We start from the raw sequence: 18,948 nt of genomic DNA on the forward strand, positions 1-18,948 counted from the left end.
GGAATACCTCTTTGGTCAGTTTGGGTCAGCTGTCCTGTCTCTGCTTCCTCCCAGCTTCCCCTCCTCCCTGGCAGAGCATGAGGCTCACAAAGTCCTTGGCCAAACCAAAACATCTCTATCAGCTCTGTTCCCGAGCCGAAAGTCAAAACACTGCACTGCACCAGCTACCAAGGAGGAGAAACATGACTGCTACTGCTGAACCCAGGACAATTGGAGAGACATCAATTTGATGGATGGACCACTTGGTGGATAAAGAACTGGCTGGATGGCCGCACACAAAGAGTTGTGGTCAATGGCTCAATGTCCAGCTGGAGACCAGTAACGAGTGGTGTCCCTCAGGGATCGGTGTTGGGACCGGTCTTGTTTAACATCTTCCTCGCTGACATGGACAGTGGGATTGAGTGCGCCCTCAGCAAGTTTGCCGATGACACCAAGCTGTGTGGTTTGGTTGATACGGCAGAGGGAAGGAATGCCATCCAGAGGGACCTCGACACACTTGTGAGGTGGACTGATGCCAACCTCATGAGGTTTAACCATGCCAAGTGCAAGGTCCTACAGCTGGGTCGGAGCAATCCCAGGCACAGGTTGGGCAGAGAAGAGATTCAGAGCAGCCCTGCGGAGAAGGACTTGGGGATGTTGGTTGATGAGAAAATGAACATGAGCTGGCAGTGTGCTCTTGCAGCCCAGAAAGCCAACCCTGTCCTGGGCTGCATCAAAAGGAGCGTGATCAGCAGGTCGAAGGAGGTGATCCTGCCCCTCTACTCTGCTCTCGTGAGACCTCACCTGGAGTATTGTGTGCATTTCTGCTGTCCTCAACATAAAAAGGACATGGAACTGTTGGAACAAGTCCAGAGAAGGCCCATGAGGATGATCAGGGGACTGGAGCACCTCCTGTATGAAGACAGGCTGAGGAAGTTGGGGCTGTTGAGCCTGGAGAAGGCTGTGTGGAGACCTCATAGCAGCCTTCCAGTATCCGAAGGGGGGGCTATAGGGATGCTGGGGAGGGACTCTTCATTAAGGACTGTAGCGATAGGACAAGGGGTAACGGGTTAAAACTTAAGCAAGTTTAGATTGGACATAAGGAGGAAGTTCTTTCCTGTTAGGTTGGTGAGGCACTGGAATAGGTTGCCCAGGGAGGTTGTGAATGCTCCATCCCTGGCAGTGTTCAAGGCCAGGTTGGACAGAGCCTTGCGTGAGATGGTGTAGTGTGAGGTGTCCCTGCCCATGGCAGGGGGGGTAGAACTAGATGATCTTAAGGTCCTTTCCAACCCTAACTATTCTATGATTCTATAGTTAGCAGGAAAAGATCTATAGTGATAAAGAAGTGGGTAAATTCATGCAAGGCTTTTGGCTGCCTTAGCTGGGCAGCAGGGAGTAGGTCAGTTCTGTATAGCCCCAGTTAAGATGGCTACGTTCAGCTTCAGTGCATTTTTCTATATTTAAGTCACTCATCCTTCCCACTTGCTCCATTGTATGTTTGGAATTTCTGTATTTTCATTGGCACTTTCTGCATCTTGTCCCCATCTATATATCCCACTGAACACCGAGTGCCCGATCTCTATCACAGCCGTATTTGCACAGCAAGCAGCATGTTTCTGCCTGAAGAGATTCTTCTTATTCCAAACAGCTCTGGTATGTGCTGCAGTCAGCTCCCAAACTTTCTGACATAAGACTCATTAAGGGTTTCAGCAACTCCATAAACAATACTATACTGGACACTCAATCCGCAGTGGTATTTTGGGACACGTGACAAGAAGATTTGGCTTCTCTTTTCTCCAGTCAAAGGAACAAGTGTGAACACTTGTAAGGCTCATGCCACTTTGCCTGTGCAGTTTCTTCCTGGCCTCTGCCTGGAAATTAGCTCACAGGTGACTTGATTTTTACTCCTACTTCTATTGGACTGAGGACAGAGATTTGTTTAGTTCCCAGACTCTCCTGTTGGGCAAGCAGCATTTTACAATATGACAAGAGCTACAGATGTATGGTGTTGCACTTATTCCTTAAATGTTTTAGTTCTGCTTTTTTGGCTCCTTCCAGGAGACAGAAGAATCATTCTACCAGTTGTTCTCAGAGTCATAGGAATTTTAACGGCAGATGCCATTCTAGTAGGACAGCTACTGTGCTGTGAGGGTTCATATATTCCCTGAATCAGGTCCTTAATGGCATTCTCAACCCCTCTATCTCATTACTAGTGTTCTTACCATGGTAAGCGAACATTCTGTCCAAATTGCTGATATTAATTTTTGGCACCAAATTGTAAGAATATTGTGGCTTTTCCCCAAATCACATTATATGCATATTGTTGCATGCATCCAGCAGTCAAGTCTTCAGGGTGTTTTGTTTAAACTGTTTGGGCCAAGGCAAACATGCACCTTGGATGAGTTTTCTAGAACTGTCAGAGCTGCTTTCCTGGTTTTATGTACTTCAGGACAAGGATTCTGTCCATCTGCTTAATGGCTTCCATTTTATTAGAAGCACAAATTATTGTGGGGTTTTTTCTTCAGTAAGTATTCTGTAAAGTTCCGCTGGACTGACATGAGTCTGTTTCTTAGAGTAGCTTACCCACAAGATGTTACTTGTTTTCTTTTCAAAACATTCATACTTTTTTTGCAGCTATGCTATGGAAAAGCCAAAATTGCATGTGCGCTCTTCCAGCACTGCTTTTGTTTGTAGAGCTGCTGAAGGTAAAATTTGCCACTTATTTAAGAAGTTTAACTGTAAATAAATACATCCATCAATCAAAACGTATTTCTCAGTAATCTCTATGTCCTGATATTTTAACCCTTACAGACTTTTCTTTGGTGTTGCGGTTTGGCTTTCCTTGATGGAGGGACAGTTAAGCCACTGTCTAGTTGGAACTCGGCAAGCTTGCTGTCCTCTCTTGCACAGTGCTGAGCACATCTGCACACATTCGACCACTGCCAAATTGTGTGTTTGGTGCTTTGTTTCTTATTTGGGAGCCTTTTTTCTGAGACTACTCGTGTATTCATTTTTAGTTACCTGCACTATGTTAACACCAGATATGACCAAAATCTTGTTTTCCGAGTCACCTACTTACTTTAAAAAAGTTCTTACATTTTCTTCTCTGCATGCTTTTTCTGGCTACAGTCACTGTTCTTAGTAAAAGAACATTTCTGAATTTGCATTTCCTACTACCTACATGTGGGATTGGGGAGAGGGCATCAAGTCCAAGTGTTTTCCCATAGCTGTAGGTCTGTACTGGTGCATTTATTTTTCATTGTAAATTCAGGGCTCTCTTGTACTGTTGGCTCACTCATGTCTATACCATCACACAGAGCTTTAACTCAAAGCCTGATGTTAACAGGCTAATGACAGGGTGCTTTGTGAAAAAGTAAGGAACAGAAATATTCAACTGGCTGACACTTCCTCTTCACCAATGTTTTTCTAGGTCTTCATAGGATAAAGCCTCAGACAAGGTAAATTTGTCAGCCTCAATGCCCTATGACAATTTACAAAGCAATGTAATCCTAGAGATTAAATGTATTGGTGCAGTGATCGCTGGGGAGACATTTCTCTTAGCTAGAACCAAGTACTAAGATCTTCTTTGCCGCAAACCCAAACAAAATCTCAAACTAAAACAAACCCCATACCCTGAAAACCAAAATATGGTTTAAAAAAAAATTCCCCACATCACTGACCCTAGGTAAGCAACAAAGTCCTGAAGTCTCTCCTTATTTTTCTGTAAGACTCTGGGCAAGATTTTGAAACAAAATTAACCTCTAACACTAAAATCTTTGATTTTTATTTAAAGCCCTTAAATAGGTGATCTGGTCATACCAGACTTGAATTTGCAGCATTTCCTTATAACTTCTGAATATGAGCACAACTGCATCAGCTTCATATACCCACAGAGCACAAAAAGTGCCTACCATCATTACATGGAGATGCCAGAAACTCTCTTCAAATGTGGTTATTTCTAGCTGGACCCAACTCTCCTCTTTCTGGGCTTAACTGCTCGTCATTTTACTATTCTCTTTTTGTTTGTATATTTTTCACTATAAGATTTGTGCAGCATTCAGTCACATGAGCTGGAAAGAGTTTGAAGAACTCATCTGAGAGAAGCCAGTCATAGGTTAGAAAGAACTTCACTTAGAAAATAAAGACAAGGGAACAAAGAGGAGCTCAAGAAAGAAGCACCTCTGGTAGGACACAATGAACTCAGGTAGGGCAGAATCGACTGTCAGAAGAATAGCAACGTGAGAAACAAATATTTCCTCTTTGAAAGATAAATAATTCTGTCTTAGAAGTCAGTAACATGGAAAAAGTCTTGCTGAACTAACCTCATTTTGAGGCAAACTTCAAAGAAGTTTTCAGGGAGCCAGCTGACTGAATACCTCTGTGTGAACAAGCTCAAGAAAAACACTACCTCAGAACAGATATTAAGATATCACTAATACGAAGCCATCTTCTTTCCTGCAAGGCCAGAGAAATATCAGCTTTATTATTTGCAATTCAAACTTATTTTCCAGACCTTGCTTTTGTCAAGCACTTTCTCATCTCTAAGTTCTGATGCTTTCCTTTGATCACTTTCATATCAGCCTGAGAAACATCAAAAAGAAGTCTCAATGCACAAACATCTGCCCTTATTCTCTTACTTGTGACAATTTTTAGTGTCACTCCATATGAACTAATTCATCATTGTCTAAAAGACAGCAATGCTGGGCTACAAATACTATGTATGGTCTCATTTTGCCCCTACAGGATACACCCTGTAAATGGGACAGGAATATAATGTGAGTTGTATCATGAAGAGCCCGAGCCAAGTGACAGACTTCTTGAGAATGCTGCACCGAGTTTCAAAGCATACATATGTATATACATATAAGCGATTATGAATTTTACAGAGCAGATCTACATGGCATCACAAAAGCAGCTGCAAGATTTCAAGGCGAGTCTTTTGTTTGTTCTAAAAGCAGGAGGATCATGTCTCAATGCATTTCATTCATACCTCCCAAAAATCACCTAAAAAAGTCCTTGATTCATTGTATAACAGTGACATCAATGATTAAGAAAAAGGGTAAGATGACTATGAACTATAATTGAGACAAAGGACTTCTCTGTTTAGTAAGCACTCAGATGGCAGTAATTCCTTCAGAGGAAGCACTAACAGAGCCCATGCCCTCTGAAAGGCCTCTTCACAGGCAACTTGTAAGAATCAATATTTCAGCAATTCAGGCTTGAACTGACAAATAGATTCTAAGGTTTTAAAGGGAAGGAAGGACAATCATCATAAATACATAGATACTATAGCTTCCACAGGTTTGTCTCACTGAGAAACCAGATTAAATAAGCTCCAAACAAAACACACCTCAACCAACCACAATAAGTTAAAATTTTAGGAAAAAATCTACGTAAGTGACTTCTTGGAACACATCTCAGGCAAAATAAATAATTGGATCTTCACAAAACTCACTTGAGGGTCTGTGTTCGATTATGGAATACAAATACCAAAACAGGTAACCAGTTCTGTGACAGAATAAGCCAGGAACTCCCGCAGAACTTAGGAGCACTCAGCTGAACTTGGGAACACTTAGCTGATGAGCTCTTGGGTAGGTAATATTTTTTCCATAAGATGGCTTGGATGAGGAATATAAGTGTTGGGCTGAAGGGACAAATAATCACCGAGCTCAGGATGAAGCATGCCTACACCAAGATTTTTCTTCCCGTCTATCGTCTTAGTTGCTCTTCACTAAAAGCTAAGCTGGTTACCCCTTGTAGTGTCACCAGTGTCTGTGGAGAACTACTGGCCATTGCCCATACCAATTCCTTTTGTGAAAACCAGGACTTGCCCCACTCAGAGTCCCTCCTTCTACAAAATGGCTCCACTGCTCCCTGTTCTGTAGGTTACAGTTTCCAGACATTCTAGAGGTGCTGTTCCTTCCTCTCAGAATAACCCCAATGATCTACAACTTTAACACGTATCAGCTGAGGCTGAACATGGTCAAGTGAGAAAAAACAATTATTTCCTGTATCTTTTACCCATATCCCAAGTTACTACATCCCAGAATAGGAAGCCTACAGAGAACATGACCTGAATTTCATCTTCCTGAATTTCATCTTTATCATTGACTTTCTTTGTCCTGCTTATTTCTCACTGTTTCAAGTATCCCTTAGGATTTTCCATTGGGCAGGGGAGCGTGACTTCTGCAACAACTTTGTGGAAAATCTTCCTTTCCAGTGAGAAGACAAAGGTGACTCCCATGATCTCTAGAAACCCTAGCAGTTAACCTAAAAATTACTGGCAATAAAGGAAAAGCCTGAGTTGAATGTATGATACCTCCTCTGAAAAATGGGATGAAAGATTCTCCACAAACTGTCTTTACCTGCAGACCAGAATCTTTGCATTGTGCATGATGGCACCATCGGGGTTTTCTTTTACTGCTCTATCAGTTGATCCCTGTTTCCTTGCCAGCTTGTTGAACATGAACAATGCCCAAATATCAAGAAGCTATGAGCTCCCTGCTGGCATCTCCCCGGGTGAAGATGACAGGGTAGGGAGCATAATGGCAGCAGACAACTGGCAGGAACAAGAGCTCCTTTAGCCCAGACTGTACTACTCAACTCTCTTGCTGCAAATTAAGGTCTTATCTCTCATTCTGTAAACACTGGATGCAGAGAATTTAAACCATAAGCTGAGCACGTGGAAGAGCAGAGCCAACAGCATCCAGGCCAAGTTAAAAAGGGTGCCAGTGCTTTAAAGGCATTCATAGGTCATCGCTGCATGCCCTAACAAATGTTGCTGTGCATAACATTTCCAAAGCTTCAGGCTTTCAGACACACCCAGCTGGGTGTGTAACAAGGATGTGGACAGACTTCAGGTCCTCTGAGTATGGCCCAACATGCCTCTGAAGGGAGCAGATAGCTTACTGATTGTGGTAAAAGGGCTATGAAGGAGAGAACAGAGGGAAGAATCAGCGCAGCAGCTGGGAGAAGGAAGCAAGGAGATGCAGAAGGGGAATAACAAGTCTATCACCTGGATGAGGACACTCCTGTCAGCTCACAAAGGTGGCAGGAGGTAAAACACACCCATCTGCTCTGAAACAGGTTTGGCTTCCTCTCCGCATAATGCTGTGTGCTTCCTTGTGCTCCCTGTAGAGGATAGGTCTAGCTGCTACAGCCTCCTCTGTGGCCCCAGGCCTATAGGGGAAATCACGGAGTGCTGTCCATGCTGTCCCTCGCAGCACTGACAGTTATCCAAGAGCTGTTCCTGGGCAGGCCTGCAGTGGCTCAAGAATGGTGAAGCCACTCCAGAACCTGTGACCCACTCTCAGGGACTTCTTACTTCCCACTGCAGCCCATGCCTGACTCACCAGCTCCTCCTGCCTCACCCCCCAGTTCAGCACTGGGAGGCAGGGGTGACTGTCAGCAGCACCCCACTGACACCATTCATTATGTCCTTGCTCATCATTTGTGGTTAATCATTTTCCAGAACTTGAAGACCTTTTGTGAACCCAAGCAGTTCCAGCACTGGGCAGCCGCTGTGGTTTCATACCAGTGCTGCTGCTATTCTGTGTAGAAGTAAACATCAAAATGCAAATCAAAAGTTTAGTTAAATGGGACACTTGAGTGCAAGACAAAAGCCCTTTGCCTGCAAAAGAAAGGACTGCAACTCAGAAAGCAGAGCTTAACTCTGGTGAAGACAAACCCCACCCTTTTCTCAACCAAGGCAATTTAATGAGGGTTGGAGAAATGACTTCAGTCAACTGACTACCCACACAAGCAGTTTGTTTAAATTAGGGAATCAGCAGTGGTAAGGGAGCAGGGTCTAGTGCAGGGCTGAGACCCAGGAAGGATCTGGAGAGGCTGTGGAACCAGTTCTCCAGCGTCTTCTGTCAATAACACCGTAGGCAGGAAGGTTCTGGCAGAGCTGAGGCATCGCAGAAAATGAGCACCCGCTCTGCACTGCTGCTACAGCACACTCTTGGTCTCATCCAGCCAGCGCTCCAAAACACACATCACTTTGGTGCTTCAATACACAATCAAATCAACATGGGTGTAAACATATAGGATGGTCTGTTTTGATGCTCTTTACATGTTTGTCACATGCAAATCTGTTGATGATGAGGGAGGTTTCTTGGTGAATTTACATAGAAAGCATTTAATTGAAAAGGTACTGCCATACTTAGCCAATAGTGTCACCCACTAGACTCTGCAGAGAAATCTCCCAAAGAATCAAATTAGAAGCTGCACTTGGCCTCAGAAGAAGGAAAAAGCCCATAATTCAGGGCAGTAGTGATTCAGTAGCTTAGCCCGAGTCTAGTCATGACACATCACAGTTGGACACTGTTGGGAAAGGCTCTCATCACACCCAACACACTGCAAAGGATACCCAATACCAGCACTTAGAGCTAACGCAAGTCTCCACCGCTGAGTATGGAAAAATGGTGGGGCACTGGCAGAGCTGCACTCCCTCCACCAGGAAAGGTTTGCCTTGGATCCTCCACAGACACCCTATTGAAAGGCTACTGAGGATGTTTGGATCCACCTTATCTTCAGTAGGTACTCCAAACTTAAAACAATCAAACAACCCATGCCTGTCTGATACTGAGACCTAGCCCAAATCACAGATGTAATGGGTAGGTCCATTAAAAAGTTACATACGTAAAGGTTTCCACTTACTTCTGAGATAGTGATACAATACAAAACCAGATGATCTTCTTTGCAAGCATCAATCTGAAAAATATTCTAAAACCATTTAATGTAAGATAGAAGAGGCCATTAAAAAAAAAAAAATCACTTTTTTAGCAGAGTTCTGATTAATGAAAGTAATTAATTTTCATTACACAACAGATTCCAGTTTTCTTGAAAATTTTCAATCTTCACCTCAGAAAACGCAAGGCTAGAGAGATACTCAGATCCTCTGCAAAAAATCAGTTATCTTCACCCTTTATCTGTACACAGAAAGCATGAAGCACAGAGACTTGACACTTGCTGCTCTAACCTGATCAATGCATAAAACACTGTCCCTGGGGTTATTTTTAAGAGTGGTAATTTTAGAAGGGAGGAGGGAGGGAGGGAGGGAGGGAGGAGTGGAATACATTATGGTTGTCCCTTTTGTCAGTGGTCATCAATTTGTACAAAGGTTTGGCACTTATCAGTAGGCAGACAGGCGCTTGTGAAGTCTCATTTTGCATATGGCTGTTACTGCCATATCCAGACACCTATAGAGTCTTCCAGTTAGAGTAGCCATTCTTCCACTGAATGAATAGATCTGAACCATAACTTGGAAAAAGGCTACAACTTTGCAGTCTGCAGTCTTGAAGGCTGTAGTTAAAAATATAGGCCAAGAATAATATTCTACAGCAACTGAACCCAGTAGTAAACATGCAAACTTTTGAACTTTTCCTACTAGAAACCAGGTTATAAAGAAGCTCTATAGCACAAAGCTACAGAGGTGGTGGAAGCCACTTCAAGATGTTAAGATACACAATCTACTCAAGCAGGAAATACACACAGACTGAGGTGGACAATCAACCTGAGATACAATGATGACAGAGTGCTGACATTTCAGAATCTCTTTGAAGGTGAGCAGGTGCTGGCTGAGTGCAAACAAAGCTAGCGAGGAGGAAAGAGCTTTTCAGAAGTCATTGCCCTGAATCCCACAACAATGACAGCACTGCAGGAGACAGACCGAGCTTGTACATAACTTGGTGGCAACTGTAAGTGACAAAGAACAGAATTCCGCCCCCCAAACCAAACACCTTTCTTAAAACACACGTCAGAGCACTTCAGATGAGGGGAAAGGAGGCATTCACTATCACTGTCAGCAGAAAGACTCCAACACACCTTCCATGAGGAAAGGACTAGATGGCCAGCATGCAATCTGGAAGGAAAACTAGACTACCACACAGTTTCTAGCATGATAACAGATATAGAAAGGCCTCTTGGGTCATCCAAGACTGTGCTATCACTCGTACCCACAACATGCTACTTCTTCCGTAAGTGCCAAACTGTCCCCTCTGTTTAAACTTTTTTGTGTCGGCAATATATGGCCTTTGTATTAAAGTAAGGACATGGGATTGACTGTTATCCTGCTTTCAGCAATCTCTCTTCTAATATCAGTGGGAGCTGTCTTTGCAGTCACAATAAAACCCCTCTTTGCAGCTTCATTGACCAGCAGGGGGAGAGGACAGGGAAAATGTCACTTCAAGGAAGAAAATAAGAAGAGGCTGCTACCCAGACTAAACACTTTATTGCTCTGCACGGCTTTCTGCTAGTCCTGCTTTCCTAGAGGTTCCACAGTGGTGGCAGGAAAACAAGCCCAAGCCTACGAAGAGGAAACATTGTCATACAGGGGCATGTTTGAAGCACAAATGCAGCTTGCTCAGCTCAAGATTCAGCAGACAGAACCTTTATGGACTTCTCATAAGCACATAAGCCAGTGGGTGAGCTCTCCTTATGCCACCACTGTGAGGGTACTGTGGGTGGGCTGCACAGTACCAGTCATGCTGGAGCCCTGGGAGCTTGCTCCCACAGAGTGTCAAGAGTCCAAGCTGGTTTAGGAGGAAAGGTAAAGAAATACTCAACAGCAGGAGAAAGAGGATTATCTTGAATGACTTTCTCAGTGAACCTGTTTTTTATCACCACCCTTGTTTCATTCTGTAAAGATTCCAATGATGATAATAAAAGGAGAAGTAGGCTGATCCCTATCACACACATGACAAAAAAAAAAAAAAGAAATGGTACTAGCAGATACCCCTGATCTGGTGTTTGCTGACCCAGCAAACACAGCCTGGGTAGAAACACCTACTGGGGGAAAAAAAGGGGAGAGAAGAACAAAATAGTAAAAACCCTAGCTGCGAGACAAAAATGCCTATTTCTGTGTCACTCTCATCAACAGTATTTCACAGAACCCCTGCCATCAAAGAAGTACTCATTTTGCCAGGATTTATTTCTTCTAAGACACACTTCTTATATTAAAGATGCAGTAAGGAACTGAGGGGTGTTAAAGCCTCAGAATTAAACAATTTAGTCTTGGAACACTGTCTTCTAGATAAAACATGCCACCCAGTCTGGCTAGAGCTGCAGTGATTTAGAAGAAATATGTGCAGAAGTTGTGAGCTAATTAGAGATTATGGGATGTTCATTCCCCAGTGACTGAGCAGGAGAAAACTGAAGTGAGCAGGAGCCCAAGAACTGCATTTACAAAAATAAAATTTAACCTCATTGTTTCTGGTGTCTTTTCCCTGAAAACAGAGAATGATCTGGACATTGGCTCTTCTTTCTGCAAGTAAAATTCGCTCCAGACCATTCCCTCACCCTCCCATCAGATTAATGCAACACGGAAAATTTTTGAGTCTTTTTTTAATTATTATTATTTCATTTAAACAATACTTTTGGGACAAGATGGGAAAAGAGCAGCACCTTTTAAAAAAACTTCTTGTGTGCTATACAGGATAAACAGGTGAGCTTTAAAATAGTTAAGTTTATAGATGTACAGATACACACATACACTAAACCAAATTAAAACCAAAAAACTCATGAGGGGTCATTTTCAACACAACAAGAGAGAGGAAAACCTTATTTCACAGCAAGCAAAAGCACCACAAGTTAAGATCAGAGCGTACAACCACAGGTAGTGCAGATACCAAACTAGCCTGGGTCCTGGAAGCAGTGTAGCTAGAGCAGCACAAAGCTCCATGTGGGCCAAGTTATCCCATTCCCTGGCACAAGCGAGCACATAGCCTTCCATTCAGCATGCTGTGCCGTGCTGTGCAGGCTCTCTCACAGCCAGCTGCTCTGCCTGCCATCAGTTCTGGCAGAAGCCATAGAAGTAACTAACTAGTGGGAATAAGAGACCCAAAGCTAGGCTACAGGACTGATTGAGCTACAGTATTTCCACAACAGAGGTTTATGAGTTCCCCCATGTCTCTTGAGTACTTTCCGTAGGTCCTGCCTGCTTGGATCACACAGCAGACAGCTCCTGATTATTTATTATTTGTGCACCAAGGTTCCCATTCGTCCTATACCTGCATCTTTTCCTATGCCTCTTCCACCCCACACCACCACTCCTATTTCCTCCAGGCTGACAGGGTAATAAAATTAGGAAGGGGCATGTCAAGGGGATAGTCAGCAACCAATTGGAGCTTAAAAAATAATAGTGATTCTTAAAAAAAAGCAAACCCCAACAATTAAAAAACCTGCTCAAGTTCTGCAGACTTCTGGCAGAGTTTGGTCATTTAACCCAGAGGTCTTTGTCTTCAGGGCCTGTAGGCTAAATTGCCTCAACTGGCAAGAAGCACACAGAGTACAAGGTAAAATCCTGACTAAAAGAAAAAAGTCGCAAGGGTTGAGAACAGCAGGGGCTATAACATGGAAACCCAGTACTTCAGCAGCAGCACTTATGCTACACGGTACGCTTTCAAGAGAGTGAATTCCTTTCTGTTGGTACGAGCTGCCCAGATGAAAAGAGCAGCTGCCATAAATTGCAAAGGTGCTGAGACACAGGCAAGACAGAAGGACCAGCCGAATTCACCCCTCACATCATTAGGCAGGGGCAGCTTGTCATGGAGCAGCTTAATCCCAGCTACATAGCAGCCAACGAGGCCCAGCGTACAAAGCCCTGGAGAAGGAAGTAGGAAAGGACAATGAGCTCAGTGCTGAAGTGCTCCGACTGTCACTATGGGCTTCTGGAGAATGGAGTGGTGGATGGCAGAAGACCTACCTGCTAGGAAATGGAGGACTCCAGTGGCAATGGCTGGGTAGAGGCTGCGACAGGCACAAGCACAGAGCCCAATCAGAGCCCCAAAGCACATGAGGCCAAGGCTGACAAAGGGCAGAAGAAACTGCAGTCGCCAGAGATCTGGAAGAAACACACAAGACAAGTTTGTTGAAGATGGGCTTGAAACTGATCTTCTCCCACCGTCTTATATTCCCTTCTACCCACACTGCTTCTGCTTCATCAGACATTTTACATTCATAGCTAAAAAGGACCAAAGGCTCCACTCAAGTAGGAAGATTTGTTAACTTGCAAATGCCTGTACTGCATTCACGAGCAAAACCTTTGCTAACACATTTAGGTTTTCCTTTTAAACTTTGACCTGTTGCTTGTGCTGGTGTAAAACCCAAGAAATGCAGAGCAAGATACATATGCTTTCCTCACTAGTGACTGTATTTGAGAAACATCTTTCCCCTCCCCATCCTACTTGTTTACCTGCCAGAAGTAAAAGACACTTACAAGTTCGATTTAAATCCGTGCCACTATTGTGATTTCCAGGCTCTATGTACTTTTCCATAAACTGGTCAGAGAGGGAAAAACTGATGCAGTTTGTAATCATATCTGTTTCTGGGGAAAAAATTAAAAATTACCATTAGGTGTCTTCCCCCCACCCCTCTTTACAACTCCTCAATTGCCAACCATTTGAGCTGGGAAGCTCCTCAGAGTTCCATTTAGAGAAAAAAAAACGAACTCTCAAAACAGATCTGCAGGATGACAATTGAGATCTGTACGTTCTCAATGTAGTTACTATGATGTAGTTACTACAGTCAGCATTTAAACACACAGAATCTTCAAGCTTACCCAAGTTATCCAGAGAGAATTGTGCCATGCTTGGCAGATTGGGGAAAAAACGTGGCACATGATGCTCAACTATGCTGTTACATATTCTTGTAGTCAGCTGTGCTTATCTCCATGTGCAGAATGTAGTATTGTACTAAACACTTCATTCAAAAATGGGATAGGAAGGACTATTTAAAGAATAGAAAATACTTGCTTCTTTGCAATAGATTTCTCCTCTTTTATGTCTCAGATTTTGCTTTGAGAACGCTATTGAGCAGAGCTGGTTTAATGTCTACCAAAATAAGTATTTTCATGAAAGAAAAAAAAAGTATTTCATGTCATGTGTTTTTCTGCAGAAAAAGTGTTTGAAAGTACATTTTTTTCAAGAGAGTTCAAAATGAAGGGCTTCACACACACAGGAAGTCTCCAAAAATCTACTTTGAAGCAATTAAAATTGCTCACCACACTTTTTTAGACCCCAACCATTGTCAAAAAGAATACAAATATTTCATTCTACCTCAATCACTACAGTACAAGGAGTTCAAGATGTGCTGATGCAACAGTGGGACACTTGTGACATGAGCAAAACAAATGGCTGGATAAAAGAAGTGCTCCCTTGACAAAGCAGTACCTTTATTCCATTGCTGGGTCCCAGGACCTCTCCTAAAAAGACAGTGACTGGCAGAGCAACTATAACTGTATCCCCAGTAGGACAGCAGATGCAAAAAAAATCAAGCTATACCAGACTTCATTTAGATCAACTACCGTGTGTCAAATCCAGAGTCTGCAGCACTGACAGCTACAGACCATTCTGCTTCTTTTGCTTCTTTAAAAATTCAGACTGTCTTTACTAAAACCTCACAAAACCAAATAAGCTAGAAATAAGCTTTCTGGAGGAAAAAAGTGGCATGAACACGTTCTTAGGAAGTTCGCACGTACCACCACAGGCAAGCTAGGGAAGTGTTAATTGCTCTGGAGATACCTGGTGGGCTGTACCAGTGAGAGTTCTTGGGTACAGTGATACATCTCCGCCACAATCCAACTGTGCCGTTACACCGGAAGAGCGCATCTGTGTAGGTCTTCTCATCTGCCTCTTCACTGACAAATTCGTCCCAGATGCTCCTACCAGCTTCACTGACATTCTCAGCTGGGTAAAGGGTGTGGTATTCGTACCAAAAGTCAGTGCCAATGGAAGCTGCCATATAAATGGTGGAGATGAGGCTGAGAACACAAGCAATTACCAGCGCAGTAGCAAAACGGTTGTCCATCATTGCACCCTTGCTGCTGTAGGGAAAGAGAGAGCCAAGTGAGTAACTATTCTGACAGTAAACCTAAAGTTATCCTAGCAGTGTCAAACTTGTGACATCATTCCTCTTATGCAATTTTCCCTCAGGATATGCATGTCTTTTCCAACATGCTGGAATCAAAGGAACACTGAGCAACTCTACAGTACTAGTCTGCATCCACTGGACCTGTGAGCTCAAGACACTGGTATCACCCTTCTCCCAATCACACTGTGCTAGCTGCTCTTCATGAGACAGCAAGTGACAGAGCAACAGCAACTCTGTCCCCAAAGCAGATGGCACAGCTCACTGCCATTTGTGATCCTGATTGTAGGGAACTGCAGAGAATCCATCCACAGCATCCAGGCAGAAGACTTATCTTTCCTTAAGGGATTAAAAAGGGTAGAAGTTATTTTTAACCTCACATCCCATACAGCTTTCACAACTTCCGCTTACACCAAAGGTTAAGAACGACAAGCATGCCAAAAAAGCTCTTCCAGGCTGTTCACAAAGGGCAGCCATGCCAAGGTGCCAGAATGCCTTTAGAGAAGCAGAGAAATGTATCCAGCCACTAGAGATAGTACATGAAGGAAGCACTGAAAGGCCAATTTGGAAATTGTGATAAATGCTGCAATAATGCCACAATATATAGAGCAGTATTTCTGAAGAACTAAAACAATGCGGGGGGGTGTGCTCTGTTCCATGGGAACAAGATGACAAGACTTCTAAACCTGAAAGGCCTGCATGTGCTGGCATGGGGACTTTGCTCTGACTCCCTGTTATTAGGGGTCACTCATGCCCTCTTTGCAGGGTCATGCTCACAAGTGACATAAATTCAGGATCAAAGGAAGCATGGAGGAAATAGATACCATGCATGATTACACTTATGACAGCAATGTGACTTTAATGAGTAATTGATTGCTAACACATGGGATGTTTTGCAGATAGCGCAGTACGTCAGAGGGCTCCTCTCAGATGCCTGTTATTATCACACGTTTTCTGTGCCTGATTACATTTATGGATTATGATGAATCAGGCTTGATGCACTTACCAGAAAAAAAAAGAGCTCAACTGAAGTTAACTTAGCAGCTAGAGCTGCTCTGGTGACACGAGCTGCTAATCAGCTCTTGTCTCTTGTTTGTTCCACCTCCCTTCTCCCACATACGTTGATCAAATAACTTCTTTCAACTGAACAAACTGCAACTGGAAAGAGCAAATGTCTTTAAACACAACATTTACAGGGGAAAACATGAAAGCTGAAGTCAGACCTGCCAGTAGGAAATTCTGCACTATGAAACAAGTGCAAGTTAAAACAGGGAGTTTCAAAGGCACTGGTATTTGCTGCTTACAACACCATTCTTATTTCCTTTCCTTCTATTTGGCTGAAACTGGCTAACAGGGCTGTGGAGGAGAAATACTGTGTGCCCGTATCATTCCCTATGCTTAATTCCTGTATTAAATAAGGTACATGCTCTGCAATATTCAACCCTAAACTGCATCCTTAGCAACAAGCAGGAGCAGAGCCGAGTTTTGGTGAAGTGACAAGCAGCACTTATTTAAAATTCTGCAAGGTTTGCATGCCACAACCTTATTTAAGTAATAATCCACAAGCAATGAACTTTCATAAGCTAGGGCAAATACCGAGAGGCAAAATATCATATCTGGTCTTATTTACTTAGAAAATGTAGAATCAGATCCAGACTTGAAAGCAAATTCTCTTTGCAGTGTTTAATTCCTGGTTACGTACTTCCATTCTCCAGTGATATCCCAGCATCTCACTCAAAGTACACAGGACACTGGATGAGTAGACTAGGGAGAGAGCAAGCTCCTGTATAGATATGATGTCCCTGTTTATCCCCAGTGAGTTCACTGAGAGATCCTCTCTCCTTCACAAACTTCTCACAAAGCAAACAGGATCAGTGGCATCCCCAGGGCCAAAGCTGTTGCTGCCCAGCTCCCGCTGAGCTCAGCTCAGAGCTGAGCAGATCCTCTGGGAACTCACTCTTGAGGAAAGCAACAGAACAGGCTGGTGAGCAGGCTGGTCTGGATTTTCAAGTATATTGCAGTCACATTCGCTGCAAGAGGAACCCTCTGCAATAGGCTCCTCTCTTTAAAAATGGGCTCTCTCTGAAAGGAGGAATCACAAGAACCTACAACCTCATCCTCAGAGTAGTGTCTGGCTCTAATAATTAAGAATGTAAGCAGGACATTACCAGGCCACTGTTTTGCTGCCACTGACTTTTAACAGATATGCTTATAATAATAAAGTCCTATCAACTTTGTACCTAATACAGAGAAAGAAAAGAACTGGCTCAAAAATCTTACTTTCAGATACAGCATCCCTGCTACCAGGTACAGAACACTGGTGCTGGAGATACCTCTTTCAGAGCATCATTAAAAGGCAACCACAGACTTCTGGCCAGCCTTCTGTGCATTGGCATACAGTAGACTTGGCAGATTTGATGTTCGCTGGCAACAAAGAGCAGTTTACAGGCAAAATGAAGGGTTAAACATCAAACAGTAAATTAAGGCACTGTCCAGTGTCCATTACATACTTGGGTAAAAGGGACACGACCAGCTATTGTCAATTGATTCTTGTAATGCACAGCTCCAGGGACAGGCAAACAGCAGCCCCCAGGTTGCAGCAGGTGGCTGTGTGGCTTTTGTCCCAGAAAGAACACAAATGGATTTTCAGTACAGACAAGACAGTGCCAAAACAAGAGCACATCCCCAATTCCTTGTAATAAAGGTCCCCTCAGTGTTTCTGCTTAACACTTCAACTACTTAACAAAAAAAAAAAAAAAGATGAAGTACTTTAGGCATTTTAGGCATCTTCTACATTGGACATTCCTCCTGCCACAGTGTAGCAGACTTGACCGCCCTGCTCCTTCACTATGTATACCCACTGCATCTTCATTTACCACCCCCCACTTTCAAAAGGTTGTCCTTTGCTCTGTTAAAGAGAGAACCATCCTTCCAGCCCTAAGCAGGGCTCAATGGGAGTAGTAAGCACAGTCAGTAAGAAACAGTTACCAGAGAAGACCACGAAGAAAGACACTGCATGCTTACAAGATTATGCCACACTGCAAAAGGTTCTATGCAGAACAGTATGTAGAAGGTGCCTTAAAATAAGCTTACTTATAAAAAAATAACATTACTACTACCAGAGATTACATTACAAAGACATAAATATTGGTAACAGAAATATTTTGCCTTTATAGACTGTCAGTAAGAACCTTCACTGTTTTTACAAAAGGTCTGTCTATATGACACTGCCAGCACATTTTATTGTAACAGCAGGAGCAATTTCAAACAAGTTACGGCTGAAACTAAGCTACGCAATGAATATAAGACAAGTCAAGGCAGTAGTGAACAGGCACTCAAGCAGAAATTTTTCACAGGATATTATAACTACGCTCATTTTTTAAAGGAGTGAGACATAAAAAGTTCAAAGCAACAGCTCATAAAAGAGAAGACAAAGGCCAAACCAACAGCAACATTCAAAGCAAAGACCAGATGCATTGAAGAGGGAGAAAAAGAAAAGGTCAAGTCAGGAGAGCTGAAAAAACAGAACAGGAGATAATGCTATGGAACACTTTCTTACCTTCAGGGGTCCTCAGGGTCCCTCAGGACGCACAGCTCCAATGATTCCAGGTTACTTCAGAGACACAGCGTGATTTGCGACATGTGGCAAGTGGAGATCATGAAACGCAAACTTCCGGACTGCCCTAGCTGCTCCATTCATTCAGTTTCTTCAACACCGCCAGTCCACAAAACATGATCTAGGAGTAGAAAGCAAACCAAATAGCCCGAGATCATAATTTCACTTGGAAATCAGTTCACAAAAATCTCATTAAGCAAAAACATTAAGAAGGGGAGAAGCAATGACTCAAAAGCCCTCGGGCCATCAGCGCTTTGCCCCACCACCACCAACCCAGGGCTCGGGCGGGCCGGCAGCCGCGGGATAAGCGGCTGCACGAAGGATTCTCGCCCCGCGCCAACCCAGAGCCCCGCAGCCGGCCGGTTACCGGGGCCGAGCTCCGGCACGGGCCGCAGCTGCCCAAGCGGTGCCGACACGCTTTGTCCACCGCCGCCAGGCCGCGGCACGGGCCAGGCCGCCCGCACCATCTCCACGGAGCGCGACCG

General features: G+C 43.6%; 2 protein-coding genes across 3 annotated transcripts in view; one reads left to right on the forward strand and one right to left on the reverse strand.

The window, feature by feature from the left end:
• LOC130601185 (protein NYNRIN-like) overlaps positions 1–18,948 on the forward strand; it is a 216,194-nt gene that overhangs the window by 48,374 nt on the left and 148,872 nt on the right. The window lies entirely within an intron of this gene.
• On the reverse strand, positions 11,310–18,621 carry CLDND1 (claudin domain containing 1). 2 transcript variants are annotated; one of them, XM_057413117.1, is made up of 5 exons: positions 18,407–18,621; positions 14,502–14,800; positions 13,199–13,306; positions 12,686–12,823; positions 11,310–12,583 (listed from the first exon to the last, which is right to left on the reverse strand). In XM_057413117.1, the coding sequence occupies exons 2-5, from the start codon at positions 14,788–14,790 to the stop codon at positions 12,363–12,365; spliced, it is 756 nt and encodes a 251-aa protein (XP_057269100.1). In that variant the 5' UTR covers positions 14,791–14,800; positions 18,407–18,621; the 3' UTR covers positions 11,310–12,362. The 2 variants fall into 2 exon arrangements, with proteins under 2 accessions (XP_057269100.1, XP_057269099.1); XM_057413116.1 differs by having other exon boundaries at positions 14,502–14,803.

Source organism: Pezoporus wallicus, unplaced genomic scaffold (assembly GCF_028554395.1).
Source record: "Pezoporus wallicus isolate ANWC-B61680 ecotype Strahan unplaced genomic scaffold, APGP_CSIRO_Pwel_v1 contig_6484, whole genome shotgun sequence".
In the NCBI taxonomy this organism is placed as follows: domain Eukaryota; kingdom Metazoa; phylum Chordata; class Aves; order Psittaciformes; family Psittacidae; genus Pezoporus; species Pezoporus wallicus.